At 36.2% G+C, this 20,676-nt stretch overlaps 1 protein-coding gene across 1 annotated transcript; it reads left to right on the top strand.

The window, feature by feature from the left end:
* The first annotated feature begins 17,872 nt into the window (after nucleotides 1-17,872).
* LOC142641065 (uncharacterized) lies at nucleotides 17,873-18,675 on the top strand. The gene has a single exon (XM_075815436.1). The coding sequence runs from the start codon at nucleotides 18,079-18,081 to the stop codon at nucleotides 18,511-18,513; it is 435 nt and encodes a 144-aa protein (XP_075671551.1). The 5' UTR covers nucleotides 17,873-18,078; the 3' UTR covers nucleotides 18,514-18,675.
* Nucleotides 18,676-20,676: the final 2,001 nt, after the last annotated feature.

Here is a 20,676-nt window from a genome sequence, read left to right as displayed (position 1 = left end):
TTATTAGGTATTCTCGAAGTACCATAAATGCGTACTCTCCCCTCTCACATAAATGGTGGGTCCCACCATGAATTTAATTAGTGAGACTCACCATTCATGTGAGAGGAAAGAGTACGCATTTATAGTACTCCGGGAGTACACAATAATTTCTCGAGATGTAGGGTATATATAATGTTAAATAATAAATACTATGAAAAATAGATTAAATAATTTTTTTGTGTATTAAAAATATAATTTTTTTTAGAACATCTTAGAGCATCCGTAGTAGATGTTGCAAAAAAAATGTCATTTTGCCACACCAAAAGCCTACTTTATTATTTTACCACATTATCTTACAACATCTCATTTATTAGATGTTTTATCCCTCAATTCTATACATTAAAATAATATTTACTACACATTAAAATAATATATTCTCTCCTCCCTATTATTATCAACAACAACGCCGATCAACAACAGCAACAACATCAACAGCAACAACAGCAACAAACCAACAACATCAACAGAAACAACACCAACAACACTAGCAAATTCCAAATCCAAAAACCTCAAAAAAAGAGGAAAAAAAAAAAAAAAAACTCAACCACATTGAAAATGCTGGAGCATCGAAACCTATCCCAAACGCCGATCCAAAACGCTGGAGCATTGAAAACGCTGACCCAAAACCCACATCGAAACTCATCCCAAATCTCACACCCACAACCCGATTAAGAGAGATCTGAAGGTCGGCGGTGAGAGCTGTGGACGTCGGTGGCGAGCGCTGGAGCATGAGGCGTCGAGATCGGCAGTGAGCTGTGGAGAATGAGACGGCGAGATCAGCGACGAGGACTAGCGAGATCGACGGCAACTTTCTTGAGTAGGGAGGAGAGGGAAGAGATAGAGAGTGACAAAGAGAGAAGAGATGAGATAGAGTCGACTGAGAGACGGAGAGAGATATGAGGTATCAGTGGAAGAGGAGAGAGAAAAACACGATAAAATAATAATTTCTAAGCTTTGTAATTGTTGTCCGTACCGTGGCAAATTGCCATGGTACTGTAGATATGTGGTATAATTTTTGAGATTTGCAACATCTGATAAAATTTCGTTTTTGTGTTTAATGTGCCAAATATTTGGCATTTGGCATTTGACACATTTGCTGCGGATGCTCTTATGCTAATGCTTTTGTCCATATTAATAAATGCTTTTATTAAAAAAATTATTAACAAATACTAGCTTGTGTTGAGGCTGATAGATCATAGGTGTGCTCTGCTTACGTTACAAATTATTAATTTATTATTATTATTACTATTTTTGAAGGGAAATACTAACCAATGCCTTTAAGGTAATTATTAATAATCTATTTAAAAAAAAATTTTAAAAAAGAAAAAGAAATTAAAATTTTGACAACTTTCCTTATAAAAGTAGTGTATAAATTTTTTTTAAAAATAAATAATTAACTATTACCTTAAAAATATACGTTAATATGACCAATTTTTTAATGATCTGAGACGGCTCGGAAGTCGGAAGGATAGATGGATGACAGATTCAAAACTTAAAAAGAATTTTATAAAAGTAGCGTGGTCAAGCTTTTATCTCTCTTTACGGAGCTGTGCCGTGGCCCGTGAGCACAGAGCGAACTATTCTTTCGCCTTTTACTAAAAAAAAGCTTTTATCTCTCTTTAAAGTCTTTATAACCCTTCAGCAGCCCAAAAGGGTGGAATCATTATAAGACTTCTCGTTTCTTCCCAAAAATTATTGAGAGAGGCGTCGTGGAGTGAAGGTTAGAATTGTGCACCACTCAATTTGGGCCACCTATAGAATAGAATCATTTGACCTTTAAGGATTCGACTACGTAAATAAAATAAATTACAATTTTTTTATGCACCAAAAAAAAATGTTACCTAATAATTGTCCATAGAAAATATCATCTTATTATCCCACTATAAATTTGATCTTCAAAATAATCAGACATAGTTTGAATAGTTTATAACAAAATGAAAAAAAAAAAACACAGTTTTTGATTTTTTTTTTTGTCTGACAAATACCATACCATAATTATTCCATTGATGAATACAACACTGGTGCAACATTGCCTAACAAAGCTGGTCCACGAATCGAGGGTGCATAGTGCATTATGATTATGAATGAATAATGATGCATAGTTTAATGCAATGTTTTGGCAGAGACAGGAAAAGTCACGGATCAAGCACTCAAAACGGTTACGGCTTTGTGGGTCGCCATGGCAGTATGACAGAGATTGCCAAGTTGGGTCGCTTTATGGGCTCGTTTAAAAATCTGCTTTGTGGGGACTAGGGCTCCACGGGCCCAGCTAATGTTGCCAATTTTCTACTTAGACCTTTCTTCTGTTCGTTTAATATTGATCTTGAGTAGTTGCTGAAGTTGGATAATTGCACTTCTCTTGCTAGATTTCCCCCACCCCTGGATTTTCGTTTTATTCCTAAAAATATATAACATTTTTTAAAACTCATTACAAATATTACTACCTCTCCACTTGTTTTGTCATAAATGTTTTTTAGAAAATTGGTTATTTTTGGAAAAGCATATTCTAAAAAGAGAAATGATATGTCTATAACATTTTTACAACAAATCATAAGTGGCAAGTTGTTACTGGTTGTTATTGTTGAGGCAACAAAGTAATCTTAGTGTTAGGTTCAAATTTAAACCTATAACAACTAACCACCTATGATTTGTTGTAAAAATGTTGTGGACGTAGCACTTCTCTTCTAAAAAACCGTCTCATTTTCCTGTATATGGTATTGTGGGGGCAGAAGGGTCAGAATATGTTTTTGAGCCTTGGGCTAGATTCGAAGGTATTAATCTGTCCAAGAAGGGTTTAGTGGGAAAAACTATGTCGAATTTAAAAGCCCATAGGCCTACTATTGTTAATAAGGTTGATGGGAATGGTCCGAGGAGGGGCGTATCCTCAGCTAAGTCAAGTGAAGGTCATATGATACGCCATGATGTATGGAAGGAAATTCTTGAAGGTCTAGTGGATGAAGATGTGTTCCACCAGGGCATAGAGAGGAAGAACGAATGAGAAATATCTTAGAAAAAACTGTTACTATCGCATTAAAGACTTTGCATCTACCTCTCTGGCCGTATTAATGGGGAAATGACATCTGAACAGTAGGAATCAGCCTTACAGCTATTGTTTGAAGACTTCTAGAGGGCGGTGGATGGGACAAGTATCTGGGTCACTGATCTGATCCATACGTGAAAGATGAAGGGAAAAGTGAGAATGATATAAAAGAAAAAGAAAGACATTCTAAGGGGGAGATCAGAAAAAGAAAGAAAAAATATGTTGTACACATTACCTACAATTGTACTTTGTCTTTAGAACAAGGAAAGGTAATATAAGTGGTCCTCGGCTTACGTCCGAGGAGAGTTTCTTTGACATAAACAGTTTGTTGCATGTGAATCGTGGATATAGCCCATCATTTTTGTTATCCAATATCTATAAAACTTAGGTTCCAAGTCCACGCTCTACAAATTTCATTGTATTAGACTTTTTGGGCCTGCTCCCTTCACACTGTTGGGTTTGGGTGCAAATTGTGGCCTTACAGGTATTAACCTTGAAAATTAGTTAAAAAAGTTTTTAGGTGTTTGGTGTGCCCAAAAACAAAAAATCACTAATTTATTGTATAATTCAAAACATGTATATTGTGTAAATTAACTACATAGTCAATATAAAATAGTACATAACCAAGAGTCTCGTAGTTCAATTGGTTGACAGCCCGTGATGTTTCTAATAGAGATATTCCTAATTTAATTTCTTCTAATTGTATCTCTCAAATTATATATATATATATATATATATATATATATATAAAAGTTTGTATAATTTTTTTTAATTATATGTGTGGTAGCCAAAGGTAACAAGTCTTTTGGCTGAATATTGCGGAATCTCGGGTTTATTTGCGTTATAGGTACTGTTCCAAGTTATTTAAGGAATTGAGGAAAGAGAGTGAATTTCAGCAACGGTGTTGCTGAAATTCTAACAAAAGTATGAGAGAGAAATAGAAAAAATGGGAGGGAGAAAATTTTAAATTTCGGTAATCTCATTATCGAAATTCTTGCTACCCAAACTGCTGCCTAAGCGAGTGAGTGCCCGAAGTGCTAGGTGAGTGCCCGAAGCAAAGGGAAACCAATTGTGACAATGTCATTGCCGAAATAGACAAAAAAAATTTGTGCAATTGATTTGTGGCAATGCCATTGCCGAAATAGAGGGGAACAAAATTGTGGCAATGGCATTGTCGAAATAGAAGGAAAAAAAAATTGTGGGAATGAATTTGTGGCAATGGCATTGCCGAAATAGAAGGGAAAAAATAAAAAAGTACGTCCACAACATTTTTATTTTTACAATATTTTTACAACAAATCATAGGTGATTAGTTGTTGTTGGTTCAAATTTGAACCTAACGCTAAGATTACTTTTTTGCCCCAACAATAACAACCAGTAACAAACCTGCCACTTATAATTTGCTGCGAAAATGTTGTCCAAATAATTATATATATATATAGTAAACATATTCTTATCTTTCAATAGTTTTTTTGACCTGGTTTGTGTGTATGTCATGTTCTTTCATTTCATATTGTAAAAGTACCTGTGAGGAGTCAATCAACCAATTAATTCACCTCTTCTTCCCAATCTTATTTTCTGCCTAAAATATATTCATTGATCATTCCCAATAAAATCATATCACGCCTAAAATCTATCTCAGAGATTATTTTTAACTTTTTATTCCTCCTCTTTGTAACAAGAGATTTTTTTTTTTTTTTTTTTTTGTCTTTTTACTTCTCATCTTCCTAATAAAAGGCAAGTGCCTTTCTTGAAGGATTGCATCTCCTCACAAAGTTACTCTTCTGATTTGCATCTCCTCCGATTGTTCAGTTACTCTTCTGTTTTGCTTTAGTGTGCACAACTAAGGATTGTAAGTTTTGGGTTAATGTAAGTTTTTTTGCTTTGCTTATTAAAAAACTTACAGTTCTAGAAATTAATAGATTTATTATTATTGTATAAATATATGCTTTGTAAATATTAGAAACTAATACATTGTAAAATATTATGTACTATTGTAGTTAATATTGTTTGTATGCGATTATGATTATGATTATTGTTGTTGTTGTTTTTATTCAAATTTTTGATTAATGAATTTTTTATGGTTAACACTACAAACATTTTTAGTATTGTTGTTATTTTGTGTTTATTTATTATTATCTAATTGTGTTTTTTTTTTGCAAGTATCACTCTATAATTCTCACTCTTTCAGTTGATATCACAATTGTGGTAAGCATCTCAACTCTCTAATTAAATTTATGTATGTGTTTTGTTAATTTTGAAATTATTTAATAGTATTTATTGTTATTATTAGTATATGACCACAAAAATTGTAATAAATTGTATTATTGTGATCTTTTATAATCAATTTTATTTTGTTATTATCAATTATTACATCTATTACTTGGAAAAAATATATTGCATAATATGTTTGTTGGTTTATAAATAAGATATGCATGTGTAGTATTATTATTATTATTTAGTACAATAAATAGTAAATTTGTGTTTCTTTTTCTTTAAAGTTTAGTTGGTATAAAAATTAATTATATGCTTTATGAATATTATACGCTAATATATTGTAAATATTATATATGGTTATATTATAGTTAATACTAATTATTGTGTATATTATAGTTAATACTAAATTGAGTTTATTTCAATTTTATTATGAACTACAAGCATTGTAAGTTATATTTAATATTTAGCATACAAAACTATAGTAGTCACTATATATTAATGTTATTATATTTTATTATTGTTCTCTTTTTTTTTTCCCCCTCCATTTTTGGCAATTTGGGCAACACAATTCTTTTTTCCTCCCATTTTCGCAACAAATTATAAATGGCAGGTTGCTACTGGTTATTATTGTTGGGGCAAAAAAGTAATCTTAGCGTTAGGTTCAAATTTGAACCAGCAACAACTAACCACCTATGATTTGTTCTAAAAATACTGTAAAAATAAAAATGTTGTAGACGTACTTTTTTTTCCCCTTCTATTTCGACAATGCCATTGCCACATATCCATTCCCACAATTTTTTTCCCAAATCCATTCCCACATTTTTTTCCTTCTATTTCAGTAATGTCATTGCCACAAATCCATTCCCACAATTCCCCCCCCCCTCTATTTCGGCAATGGCATTGCCACAATTGGTTTCCCTTTGCTTCGGGCACTCACCTAGCACTTTGGGCACTCACTCGCTTGGGCAGCAGGAATTTCGGTAATGAGATTACCAAAATTCAAAATTTTCTCTCTCCCACTTTTTCTATTTCTCTCTCACACTTTTGTTAGAATTTCGGCAACATCATTGCCGAAATTCACTCTCTTTCCTCAATTCCCTAAATAACTTGGAATAGTACCTATAACGCAAATAAACTCGAGATTCCGCAATATTCAGCCAATATAGACTCTAACCTAGGTGGGCCCAAAAAAAAAAAAAATTTGTCCTCCATTTAACGTGGCACCATGAGGTTGAAATAGTTTTTTTTTACGCAATAGCACTATAGGATGCCACTTCCCTAATAGTTGTAGAAACCATCTAGACTAGCTTAATAGCCTTACTGAGTGAGTTGTTGAATCTGTTACCACACAAGGCATTGAGGAGCTTTGCAACCGTGGAACACAATGATGATTGGAAAAACAACCTAAAAAAAAAAATTAGCGACCTCACATGCACGTGCACACACACATTGTTTTCCAAAAAAATTTAGCAAAAAACCTCTAAAAATTAAGCCATATTTTTAATGGAGCTTTTTATTGACCAAATATAATTTTCCTTTAACCTATTATTTTTATGCTACCAAATAACGAGAAATATAGAAAGCTATTTTTACACAAGATTTTTCATCAACACAAATAGAGCGATATAATTACCGCACCTCTCCCCTATCCCAGGGCTCAAACTGGTAGGGGTAAAAAGAGGACATCCTAGCTTATAATTTATAAATGGCTAGCTAGATTGACGATTAGGTAAAACTGATGCCCTTCGTTTATTTATGCTTTTGTTAAAAGTTTGTGCAGTAGATTGTGAAAAAAGAAACACATTTGTGTCTCGAGGTTTGTCTCACATTTAGTGTCTATTTGGGAACAACTTATTTAGTTGAAACTAAAAACTTTTTGCTGAAATTACTGTAAATAAAGCTAAAAGGTAGTTAATATAGTATAGTAGGACTCATAAATAGTATCAAAATGTGCAGTGGACCCCATAAATAATAGCAAAAATAAGCAAAATAGTAAAAAAAAAATTGGTTTTTTAATCCAAGCTAAACGCAAATATCATTAAATGGAGTACCTAAGAAAATCTATAGACATAAGATGGGAAGACTCTAGATATGCACATGCAATTGGCGTGTGTCACACATATGAAATCACCATTCAATCTTAATTTTTTTTATTAAAAAATAATAATTATTAAGATTGAATGGTGATTTTTTTTAACAAAAATCAATTAGTGTCTTAATCTAATGATAAAGAGCTATTATCAGGGGCAAATGCCATAAGCTAAAGCTCTCTAAAAAAAAAGAATTTATCATATTGTACTTAAAGTTCAATCTCTCTCTCTCTCTCTCTCTCTCTCTCTCTCTCTCTCTCTCCACCTTTCTTAACCACTAACATTTTATTTTCTTAATTATGACTCCATGAGCATTGGTTTGCCTCTCTTGCATTCTAAAGAAAGGGTCATTCACTAACGTCAAATTGAAGGGCCAAGAGTAGGGCTACCTACCACCGTGCACTTTTGGCGCGATGGTCACTCCACAAGTACAAGTGTTGGTGGGATATGGGGGGTAAGTAAGAATGACAACGGGTCGGGTTCGGGCTGGATTTTTCGATACCCGAACCCGACCCACGGGTCCTCCCCTGTTACCCGGACCCTATCTGTTTAATAAACGGGTCTTTTTTTAAGCTCTAAACTTGTCCCGTCGGGTCTCCACAAGCCCCGTCCAGCCACTTCTAGGCCTAATCCGTGGCCCAATCCAACCTAATCTTATTAAAAAAAAAAAAAACCCGAACACAAAAACTCCATTTATCATTTATGGAAGAAACAAAACTCTGATTTTTATGGACAAATTTTTACATTAACACAACATTCACTTCGATTTTTACATATTGAATCCTCAAACAAATACCCAAAAATAAAAACTACTGAGAGAGGAATAAAACTCTATTTATCATTTATGGATAGATTTTTATATTAACACAATATTCACTCCGATTTTTACATATTGAATCCTCAAACAAATATCCAAAAACAAAAACAACTGAGAGAGGAAATGAACCCTAAAAAAAAAAATGAAGAACTCAGACCACTAAAGCTCCATCGGCGGTGGTTTCCGCCATCAATCCTACCCCTAGGCTTCGCCTGACCTTAACACGACTAAGAGCTCCTCTGATCATCACATCTCTCTCCAATCTAACAATCTCGTGCTCCTCTGTGACAAAAACGGCAACCACCACGAGATCTGTGCTCCTCCATGAGGGCGAGGGTGGGTCGGTGAGTGAATGAGAGTGAGGGTGAGGATGAGATGTGAGTGTCTGAGTGAGAGTGAGGGTCTGTGAGGGCCGGATGAGATGCAAGTGAGAGTGAGAGTCAGTGAGGGTGAGGTGAGGGAGGCGGTTGAGTTGAGAGAGAAAGGAGTTTTAGGTTAGGGTTGTGATATATATAGGTAGGTTTTTTTGTAATTTTATATTTATGCTAATTGGGTCGGGTCTGGGTTCGGACCGGGTGTTTGCCAAAACCCGGACCCGACCTAACCCACTTTGGATTTTTTTTTAAAAAAAACCCAAACCCGACCCTATTCATCAGATTGGGTAAAACCCGACCCATTAGGGTCAGACCGGGTCGGGTATTCACAGGTCAGGCATAAATTGCCATCCCTAGGGGTAAAGACCGGGGTTCAAGTCTCCAGAAGGGAATTTTACACACATATACATTTAAATTAGGTTAGAGTAAAATTTTTATCTTGTATAAAAAAAAATAGTAGGGCTGGCTCAATCGTTTTGCAATCTAAGGCAAAAATGTTAAGTGAGCATTTTTTTAAATTTAAATATTAATTAAATGATATTAATTTGTTTTTTATCTATTTTTTTTATATGCAAAATTATTACAATAAGTTTAAAAACACTAAAAAAGAAAATCAAGACTAATGATGGTAAGTCATTATTGGTAGGTAATATGTGTAGGTTATTATGAAAAAATGATTAATAAGTAAAAAAAAAAAAAGTAGTGGATGAGATGTGAACCAATAAAAACTTATTAATTAAAAAGTATTGTGAAAATTATTGTGTATATAGCATTATTCAAATTATTATTCAAGTTTTTTATGAGCATCCACATTGGTGAAGCCATAAATTTAGCAGTATGGCTTCACAAAAGCTATTTTATCTATTTTACATTCTTACTTTACAAAACACTCAACATTAGTAGTTTTATTTTAGCTTTTATCATAATAAAATAATATATATATTACAATAAAATAATATATCCACCATAATAAACAACAACTACTACAATAAATAATCTAACCTACAGTGAACACGTGAATAAAAGTAGCTGGTAGCGTGAACACGTGTGAACATTGTTAGGAGGAAATGAAAACACGTGAATATATATATATATATATATATATATATATATATATATATATATATATATATATATGTTAACTTTTGGTATCAGAGCCAAGTTTGGCCCGGTCGGAGTTGTAAGTTACTGTTTATCATTCAATCAAGTTGGTCGGCACTGCCGCCATAGTTATCCAGATTATTTTGGCATTATAATTATTTTGAATTATTTTATGGATATATCTCCCATACCTCATATTTTGTTTTACATCTATTTCATGATAACTCTTCCATTCCCATTTATTTATTTCTTCGTCTGCTATTATTTCATCATCTTCTATTACATCTGCAAATGGTAGGCTGAGCCTCCTTCTAACCATTCTATTTGTTATTCTGTGATTATTTGTTCAAATTAACCTTTGCTTCCCTGTTATCCCGATTCTTCCTATTTTTGTGTTTAGCCCTATAATTTGTTGCAGATTTATATACCTGTGAGATTTGTTACCAAAGTCTGTGGTGTGCTCTATTCTTTAAAGAGGCCGAAAATCTTCCTAGGTTTGGTTTGGTCAGCCCGTTGAAGCCGAGAGAAGGCGTGTTAGGGTGGTCCCCATTATTGGAGGAGAGTCCGGCAGGAAGGAGTTCACAGATCAGGTGTCTATCCCATAGTTGTATACTTATGCTTCAGATTTAAAGGTTAGATCCAGAAGTTTGAGGATAAAGGTGACGAGGTTGTAATCGTTGGTCTAAACTTGTAACCCCAGAATCATGAATAGGTTGTTTAGAAGTTACTCTTCTACCAGCAGTAGATGTTCCCAACCTACATCCATTCCAGATATCCTAGCAGACATAGGAGTACTTAATTCGGAGTCTTATGAGCTATCCGATCTAGATCTAGACATAGGAGATTGGAATATCCCAAAAGTAGCCACCAGCCAATTCTATAAGTCTTCATGGTCTTTGAGCAGAGCGTTCAAAACAGACTACCATGTTAAGACCATAGAACAAGTCTATGGAATAAACAAGGAGTACGAAACGTGCTACTTGTTATTTCCTTCAGCTATCCAGAAGCATAAAGACAAATGACATAACTTCCTACACATAGGATTAGTCCAAATTGGAGTGAAACCACTCACCAGAAGAGGTTTGAACAGCTTAATCCTCATGGCCCTTAGAGATGCTCGTCACATCAGATTCGACGACAGCCTCCTAGGAACCATAGAAACTAGCCTTAGCGACGGACCCATCCATTTTAACTGTTTCCCAGATTTTACTATCCATATCCATGATAGCACAATTATCAAAGCCCTCACACTCAATATCAAGACCCATGAAACCCTCATGACACAGGGAACCAGTCAGATCGCCTTGATATACAGAGTATACTACAAGTGCATAAAAACGAACATGAATGTTGGAGCACTTGATAGGAGAAAGAAAGGTGAGACAACCCTCATCCAGACCACTGACCCTAGTGCCAAAATCGAGGTTCCAAGAACCCTCAAATGGTCAGAAGTCACTTTTCCAGCCAATTGGACTTTAGAGAATGAGAACCATACTCTACAGATCCAAAACCCAGCCTAGAATCCAGATCTAGAATTTGTCCAACAACTAGCCGATGGCATGGTTAAGTTAAGTTTCGACAGATCTAGGCTTAGCACTCCTCTAAACTATGAGTGTAGACAACCTCTGGACATATCCCGGTTTAGATCTCCAACCGATCTACATCAGCCCCATAGGCAGTCACCTATCCACCTTAGAGATAGAACTGCATCCCAGTGTAGCTCAACCAGACCTCTAGGATCACCATTCCCAAGGTCTAGAAGAGATTTAGGTGTTCAGCTTCAGGGAGTTAGAACCAATTCCCAACTCACCACACCTTGCTACACAGCCAAACAGGATTCGATTGTCAACGAGGATGATGATCGTGAGCAATCCCCCCCATGCCCATCTGGAACTGATATGGAACAGCCTCCAGATCAGCAAGAAGAATCTCTGAATATCTTGGTGTTAAACAGAGAATTCGTTCCTGACCTAGAAGAGTTAGGCAAGGAATTTAGTTCTGAGGAAAACAGGACTAAACGAGAAGCTTACAAAGCCAATTATACCAAAGATCAAAAAGAAAAAGTATTTGAAGCATGGACGGCATTCATGAGGGAAATATCCCGTAATGTCCCCTTTTTCATATACTTTGAAAGGTATTTTGGCCAGCACAAGCAGTTTTGTGTCCTCACCAAAGCCTGGACCATAGAAGGACCCAATGCAACCAAGGATGTTGTAAGGTCCAGCCATCCACCCCTAGAAGCCATAACCTTCAACCATCGCAAGACAGAGATAATTGCCTCTCCCTTCAAAGCCACCACTGATAGGCATCAACCAGTTGACAAGGTTATTGAGCAAAACAACTATACCAACCAGTGTCTAAATGTCATAGGAAAACAGCTTGACAGGATAGAAGATAGAATCGAAAACAAAGTCATCCTCCAGCCAGGAAGCTCTAGTAAACCGATCCAAGCTCTTGAAAAGCCTCTAGTCAAGTTACCCATAACTAGACACACTAGCCTCAGTTATCCTAAGGATAAGACAGCCTTAGAGATAGTTGCCCAGAAGCTAGAAGATCTTGTGAAGAAGGAACCCTCATCAGTTAACGTTCTAAACATCCAAACAGCCTCTAGCAGTTCTAGCCAAACCTCTGACCAAGAGTTAGAACAACTAGAAAACCAGTTTCAGGATTTAGAGGTAAAACGGCTTTACCATCCCGATCCAACCAGTTCAACCAAGAATTGGTACCCTAGACCATCACCCCCTGACCTCCGGTATGAGGAACAGAATGTTAGTAGCCAATTCTCAGTATCCTCTGGTAGACTCTATGAATGGAACATAGATGGTTTATCAGAACAGGAAATCCTAAACCAAATCCAGCATATGACTATGGTAGCCAACAACTACCTGGACGAAGGCCGTCCCCATAGAGAAGTCATTGAAATGATGGCATTAGGATTCACAGGTAAACTCTAGCAATGGTGGAACAATTGCCTTATTGAAGTGTCTAAAGAAGACATCAAGTATGCCATCCAGAAAGATGAGGAAGGAAACCCCATCATCAATGAAATTGAACAAGGAATTCCTGATGGAGTCAATACCCTGATCTATACAATCATGAAACACTTCATAGGTAAACCCAGCAATATCACAGCTAGGATTTATGAGCAGCTGAGTAACCTTAGGTGTAAAACCCTAGGAGATTACAAGTGGTATGAAGATGTTTTTACCACTAGGGTCATGCACAGAAGAGATTGTAATTCTCCATTTTGGAAAGAGAAATTTATTAATGGTTTACCAACCATTTTCAGCCAGAAGGTCAAGGAAACCCTTTGCAACCCCTCAGGTGTCATAGATTATGATAACCTAGCCTATGGAGATATCTCTAGCACCATTCGAAGTGAAGGAATGAAGTTGTACAGAGATCTCAAAATCCAAAGCCATATCAACAAGAACAAAGCCAAGTACGAAATAGGACATTTCTGTACACAATATGGCTTACCCTCAGTCAAACCTTCCAAGAGGAAATCCAAGCACAAAGGAAAGGAATCCTTTGAGAAATCCTATAGGAAGAGAGCAACCAAGTACTATAGAAAGCAGAAGTACAAGACTGATGATTTCTATAAGAAAGGAAAATCCAAGGAACCCATTCCACAAGCATCTGGCAAATGCTACAACTGTGGAAAGAAAGGTCATTTCAAAAGTGAATGTAGAGCTAAGGCCAAATCCCTTATCAATACCCTCATTAGTGACCAACCCAGCAAAAATGAGATCTTCAAGTTACTAGAACTTGACCGCTCAGACAACGAGTCATTCAGCAGTGCTAGTGATAGTGAGCTTAGGCAAATATACAGGTCATCTTCTGATTCCTCTAGAACCAGTACCTCTAGTGGCCCGGATGAACCCACGCCTTGCAAAGATGGTTGTTGCAGGAACAAAACCATCGGTGTTCTCAATAAGCAAGAGGAATTTCTTTTAGACCTCATAGAGACATGATCATGCTAACAAATCTATCAGTAAAACCCAAGTGTAGCATAGCTCTCCTCAAAAACTCTCATTCAACTTTGTCATAAGCTTTGCTCATATCCAGTTTTAATGCCATGAATCCCAGTTTGCCCTGGGTTTTCTGTTTTAGATAATGCAGTGTTTCAAATGCTACCAAAACATTATCAGTTATAAGTCTCCTTGATAAGAAAGCACTTTGGGAATCAAACACAACATAAAGCAAGATCAAAGATCTAAGTAAAGACCAAGAATTTTCCTGACTGGCGGTATCAGGATCTCCGTAGAAACCCGTAAACCGCCAGGCGTCATTCATTTCATGGTCAACAACAGCATCAATACAACGATCAAAGGAGTTACAAACAGTTACATTCATGTCATTCTTCCATAAAAAAGCTAGGCCACCACCCCAGTAAGCCGAGGTGCCACAAAAAATTAAAATTTTGCATCTTACGACATATACGAGCAATACCATCTTTGTCAATTTTAGTTTCCATCAAGAAAATCAGTCTGGGATCTATTTTGCCAATGAAGGCAACAAGTCGCCTTTTGTCTGTGGGTTTTCCCAAGCACATGATAGTTCCAGTTTAATGTTGGAAAAACACATGAAAATACGTGTTTGTATCTTATATAAAACATGCGTAGTGGAAAAATTAACAGATCTACTTCATTCGCAATTGATAACATGTACTATGTAAGTTTCAGAATTAGAGAACAAGAAAGCGTACCTTGGTGCAGTGAAATTCAAAAATCGAAGATCAGAAGCACTTGAGAACACTTTTAATCTTCACTCCAATTCCACTTAATACCCAAGATGTGTGGTCTCTTAATCAGTTTCCAATGAGAGAATAGGAGAGTGTCCAATACTCACATACAAACCATTTCATACCTTGTATAAAAACACTTATCAAAAGGACTTATGAAAATTCCTTATGAAATTATGTATGTTTTTCTCCTTATATATAACTGATTATTTAATTGGGCTAGCCTTTTGGGCCATTCCAGTTGGTCTCTTGTGTGTGGTTTGGAGTGGGACCAATAAGACACTACCTCTAATAGGCCTTAGACTTTTTTGTTAACTCTTTACATGTCCAAAGTTATCATTAACTATATTTAATACCACTATATAAATATAGTTGCACTTTAGGCCTTATCTATAAATTATATCCCAAGACTTTATTGTACATGCAACCTTTTTATTAAAATATTCGTAATAATACAAAGTCATGAATATAGACTGTCATTTTGAAGATTACTACATTTTAATCCTTAAGTACCCGGTTTAATCCTTTAAGTTATTCATTATATATTTATGAAATCCAATTCCATAAATATATACTTTAGTAACTCCTTATTAAAGTGGTTGGGCCCAACTTTTTGAATAACCTAACCCATTAAACTTATTTCAAGGAAATATTTTGCATATCCGTTAAGAGATTATAAATTCCATCTTGAGAATATATGTTCCATTAACACTAAATGTGGCTGCCCAACATACTGAGGTTTTGATCATAACTTGTGGATCTCATTCCTGATATATCAAAGCAACCTACACCTCATGATCAAGTCCATAATTCTCTCAGGATTAAGAGTTCATGTAAATAGAAGTCGTAAGATTTATTATTCATTTGATAGTCGTTAGGAGAATAATAAATCTCACAGCGGTCCAGTTCAATATGTTTTAACTTTTAAAACATATCAACATACCAACTAGAAATCTCCATTTCCATGATCAAGACAAATCATCTTAGTTGATACGTTATAGTCTTCGCAAATGAAATGCCCAATTTTATCACCGACTACAAACTAAAATTTTGAATTTATAAAGAACTTGTGATTTATATCTTCTGTCACTTTTCACATAAATCATATACTATGCATCTCATGGGCTAAGATAATATCTCATTAGTTCATTTGTAAATAGTCTCATGTAATTAAACAATTTAATTATTTATGACATGCCAATAAATTGGATTTTAGGGCATAAACCCCAACACTTAAGCAATTCATTGGGGTCGGTGGTGCTAGGTGCTAGGTACTAGCCACCACCTAAAGATTCTCCTTGTCATCGTATCCTATTGCTGACACACACCTTCGTTTCAGCCTAGTAGTTTCAGAATCAATCAACTCAGGCCGCCGACTTCCCTAGGAACCTGAGCTAAGGCAAAGACTGTTAATTTCTTCACCCCGTGCTAATTTTTTCCAGGTCTTTAGACTCCCACTCATGGCTAAATTAGCATGTACATTATTTGAAATATCATTCAAGCATGGTTTAATTGCATTAAAACTGAAACTAGGAAGCTGTCCAAGTACCTGGGTGTCATTCTCAAGTTGAATTAAGCACTTACTATCATTAGGTGGACTAAAGAGATCCCTTTCCAACATTTCTGTATCCATTGACGTCCTTTCCACTATCTGACTAGTGCCTATAATAACCTCATTCATTGAGGTATCCATCCCTGTTTGTACAATTCCATGGCTGTCGCCGTCTTCCATCATGGCTCACCAACTTCCTTAACAACATACCTTGTTTCTTCTTCAAACACTTTGCTAGTTGCAAGTGCTGAGTGCTGTGCAAGTACTAGCTCTTTTTTTGTGGTTTTGCTTGTCCTTTTTTCCAAGCAGGTAGACCCCGTTTGCTTCCTAACACCACAACCACTGACTTCCTATTTTGCCGTAACGGTTTTGCACGTAACCACTCACCGTATTGTTGGTTTTACTTTTTGAAGGATCCCTTTCCTTTCAACCAGACCTCACAATCATTTTCCACATGATCCACCCTTCCACACCAATAACAGAAATTAGGAAGACGCTCATATTTGAGTAGCGCCCATCCAATGTGCTCGCCCTTAGCCCACAACTTACAACATCTTGGGAGCGCTTTGGTAATGTCCATAGCCACCCTAATTCATAAAACATCCCTTCCAACTCCATCATCTTCGGGTTCAGCCACTTGGACAATGGTGCCAATTGAATTTCCCACCGCCTCACCGGTTTTCGGTGTTAAACTAGTGCAGGGATGTTATGAAGTTTCACCCAAAAGCAGATTGAATTGAAAGCCAATATCGGAACAAATTCGACATTGACAGCGCGTTGGAAAACCACCAAACTTTTATCATAAGTCCAAGGTTCAAATTCCAAAACTCTTTCTAAATTCATAGCATCATCAAACTCGAACAACAATAAATTCCCCCCAATGTCCCAGACTTTTAGTTCCCCACACAGTTTCCAAAGTGGTTTGAAAGTGCGAGCAACAGCCTTTGCATTCACGATGAGTTTTGTAAAAAACTTTGCCACTAAATGGTATAGGCAAGGCTCGACTTGTTTGGGAACATTAGCGTCTTATTCTTCTTCCTCCGTGATAGAGAAGTGAGCCCAGAGATCGTCAATGTGAGCCATACCTATGGACCAGACCAGAAGACACTACTTCGAGAAAAACATGAGACAACCAACAGAAAAAAGAAACCAAGGGATACAACAATCCATGTCCGTCCTATCAATCAAGAATACTGAAGGGTAATTGAAGACCTGCAGAGGAGTAGGGACGGAAATTCTACACACCTCACAGGACTGCCTTAGCAAGAGATAAACCCTAGCAGAGAAACCCTAAATGGCGAGAGAAACTCGTTAGATTCAAGACAAGTAACTATTTTTAATTAAGTTGGTTAAGATGGTATGACCCATTCACCCGTTTTAAGTTTTAATATACGATCTAAGAAAAATAAAGTAAAAAAGAGAGGTTTTTTTTTTTTAGTAAAAGGGCAAGGGACTTCAAAATTTTAACGATAAATTTATCAATATAATCATTAAAACCATTTTAATTACTTAATAATATTTATAATTCAATTTTATTTTAAAGAAAAATGACACTTATTTATATTAATCAAATTGATTGCAAGTTAACAATATCAACACAGAATAACGCTTTTATTAATCATTTTAAAGTGTGTTGGCCCCTTTTTTTATAGTAACTCACAAAAATTCGAGTCGTTTCGAATATTGCCATCTCTAATTACCGCTTGACATTAACCCAAATAAAAGTTAAAATTTGGAAAAAAAAAAAAAAATCTCCTATTGGTTTTTTTATTTTTATTTTTGGAGGGTATCCTGAAAAAAAGAAAAAAACAAGTGTGAAGAAGGACCGCAAAGGGCACGCGTCAGAAGGTAAAGAAAAGTAGGGTACGAGGGGGGGGAAAAAATCTCATAATTGACGTTCCTCTAATATATTTTCTCCTTCCGCGCCACTCTCTCTCTCCCTTTCAAAACCCCACGTTCCTCTATCCCTCCCTCCATTTCTTTCCCGCCTCTCCCCCCTTCTTCACTTTAAAATAAAAACCCCTTCACCACACCATTTCCTCAATGCCCCACTCACTCTCTCCCTCTCAAACCCTAATCTCTCTCACACTCTCTCTTCATTCACCATGAACCGTAGAATCAGAGCATCTACCAAACCCTTCTCCTCTTCCTCACCAACCAGATCCGAGCCTTTCCACAAGTACCTTAAACCCGGCGCCCTTGCCCAAATCCGCGACTCCCGAATCAGCGCCCACCGGACTCACCGAGTCAACTCGCTCTACCTCCTCTCCTCCTCCTCCTCGATCTCTCTCCACCGCACCACCCCGCCGTCATCTCCACCGTCCTCCAACGCCGCCGCTCAACAAACTCCGGTCACCGCCGCCTTCACCGACGGTATCCCCTGCTTCTCCGGCAGGATCTACGGCCCGCGCTGCCCCCAGAGGAAGAAGCTCGTGGCGGCTAAGTCTGTGCTTTTCCTCAACCCGATCCCTAACTCGGTCCAGGACTCGCCCGATTCGGTCATCGATTCGTTCAGTAATGACATTCTCCTCGCTCACTGAAATGGATTACTTCGATTCTTAGTCAAAGATTTTTCATGTTGTAGAGAGGGTTCTATATGTAGTTGTTTGTACTTTGTTCAATTATGTGAAAAAAAAAACAAGGAAAAAAAATTTTGTTAGATAGAACTGAGATCAATAATAAATTTATCCAAAATTTTCCAATTCTAGATCTATAATCGCAGATCCATTGATTATTTTGAGTTTCTGTGGTTCTTATTTATGCCCTGATTTTACAATTAATTCTCAATTAGAATTTGGGACAACTTGCTTGTGTTTGATAAATGGTCTATTAGTTTGGTAATTTTGATTGAATTTTACTATAATTGCAAGTAGAAAGGCTTTTGATTGCAAATTGCGTTATCGCGTGTTGATTCTGACTCAATCCGAATGTAATGCTAGAAGGGGAAGACTTTGTGTTGACTTGTTTTGACTCATATAGTGTATTAGTTTGGTAATGCTGTCTTAATTTTACTATAATTGCAAGTATAAAGGTTTTGATTGCAGATTGCATTATTGCGTGTTGATACTGACTCGTTCCGAATGTAATGCTAGCATGGGAAGACTGTGTTGACTTCTTTTGAATCATATTGCTACTATATAGTGTATCAGTTTGGTAATATAGTCTTTCTTTTACTATAATTGCATGTGGAAAGTTTTGATTGCGGATTGCGTGTTGATACTGACTCAATCCGAATGTAATAATGGCATGGGAATGCTTTGTGTTGACTTGTTTTGTACTGCATTGTTGCTTAATTGTTGAATTAAAAGCATTATCTTGAATGGGGTTATAGTGTTAATTGTTCTTTTCTGTTTCGTTGGTTCCTTTCACCATTTTCATGCATTGTTGATCTTCATCGTTCGACTTTTATCTTTGACTTTACTTGTGTTTATACCTTTTTAGTGTAGTTGTTTGGAATTTTAGATTCTCGATTTGTTCACTTTGCCAAGTTGAGTTATTGAGAAACTGAATTATCATTTGTGTATGGAAAAAATAGAGCTTGAGCTTGCTGAAGAAAGGCTCTCACAGTGCCAAGTGTCAATGCCTTCTTCTGATGATTTATGATGTTGGATTTGTGTTTGTGTGGACAGACATATTATGTTTTTCAGCTAGGTTAAGCCATCTTGGTGCTCCACCTAGTGTAGCATTTAGTTTTGAGTTGGTGGTGGTTATGTTGGACTTGGAAATCACAGGTGAGAGAGTAAGATACCTTTGTGGCCATGTTAATACTTAATACACATGATGCACATCAGAACACAAAGAATGTAATTTTGGGTTAGTTTGTGTAGTGTAAAATTGTTTATTTTCTATAACTTGTCAAGCTAATGTGAAGTTGGTGTGTGTGTGCACGTCAACAGTTGACAACTCCTTTGTAAAGACGTGTGGTAGTAAGCTACTAGTGATATAGTTAACTTTTAACTTTGACATAGCTTGATTATGTCGATGGGTGTTGCTTTCACAGATTGCCTTTGGGACTTTGGAGTTGTGTCTCTTAAGGATTGATTTCCAATTGGCAGTGTAATACAGATGCATTAGCTTTATTCTCAGCATGCGTTTGAATATCATTTGCATTGAACATTCCATTTGCTGTTTAATGCTCATTTAGTTTTACTAAAGAGATTATATTCGGTATGGAGGAAATATGAATTAGGTGCACATTACTTTCTGGTTCTGGTTAAGTGCTTGAGTAGTTGATGAAGTATAGAAAAGATGTGGATGGTATGGTGGTATCATATGAGCACCTGATTTCTACGTGCTTTTGGAATCATATCACATTCTTTTTGTAAACTTGCTGTGTAGGGTTGTGCTTATGTTTTGTTTTGGCTTTTGAGAAACATGCTAAAGAAACTCTTGAGAGGTAACATAGATATAGTGGTACGGTGAAGAGTAAACTTGGAATGTTGCCCTTTCATAAAAGATTTAGTGGTAAGGTGAAGAGTAAACTTGGAAGTTGTAAATGTTGCCCTTTCATAAAAACATGGGTCTTGAATCAATGTCAATGCACAGTAGTTATGAATGAGGCTAATACGGAAACTCAGCCATGCTAAATCCATATAAAGGATATCTAAATAGGGTACTCAGAACTTGTTTCAAGCTGAGATTAGTCCAACCTTATTGTTTTAAATAACCTATTAACTAATTTGTTTCAGCTTATTTATTTAAGT

This window comes from Castanea sativa, chromosome 6, assembly GCF_040712315.1.
Source record: "Castanea sativa cultivar Marrone di Chiusa Pesio chromosome 6, ASM4071231v1".
NCBI classification, from domain to species: domain Eukaryota; kingdom Viridiplantae; phylum Streptophyta; class Magnoliopsida; order Fagales; family Fagaceae; genus Castanea; species Castanea sativa.
The sequence above is the reverse complement of the archived record's forward strand: the minus strand, read 5'-3'. Positions and strand labels throughout refer to the sequence as shown.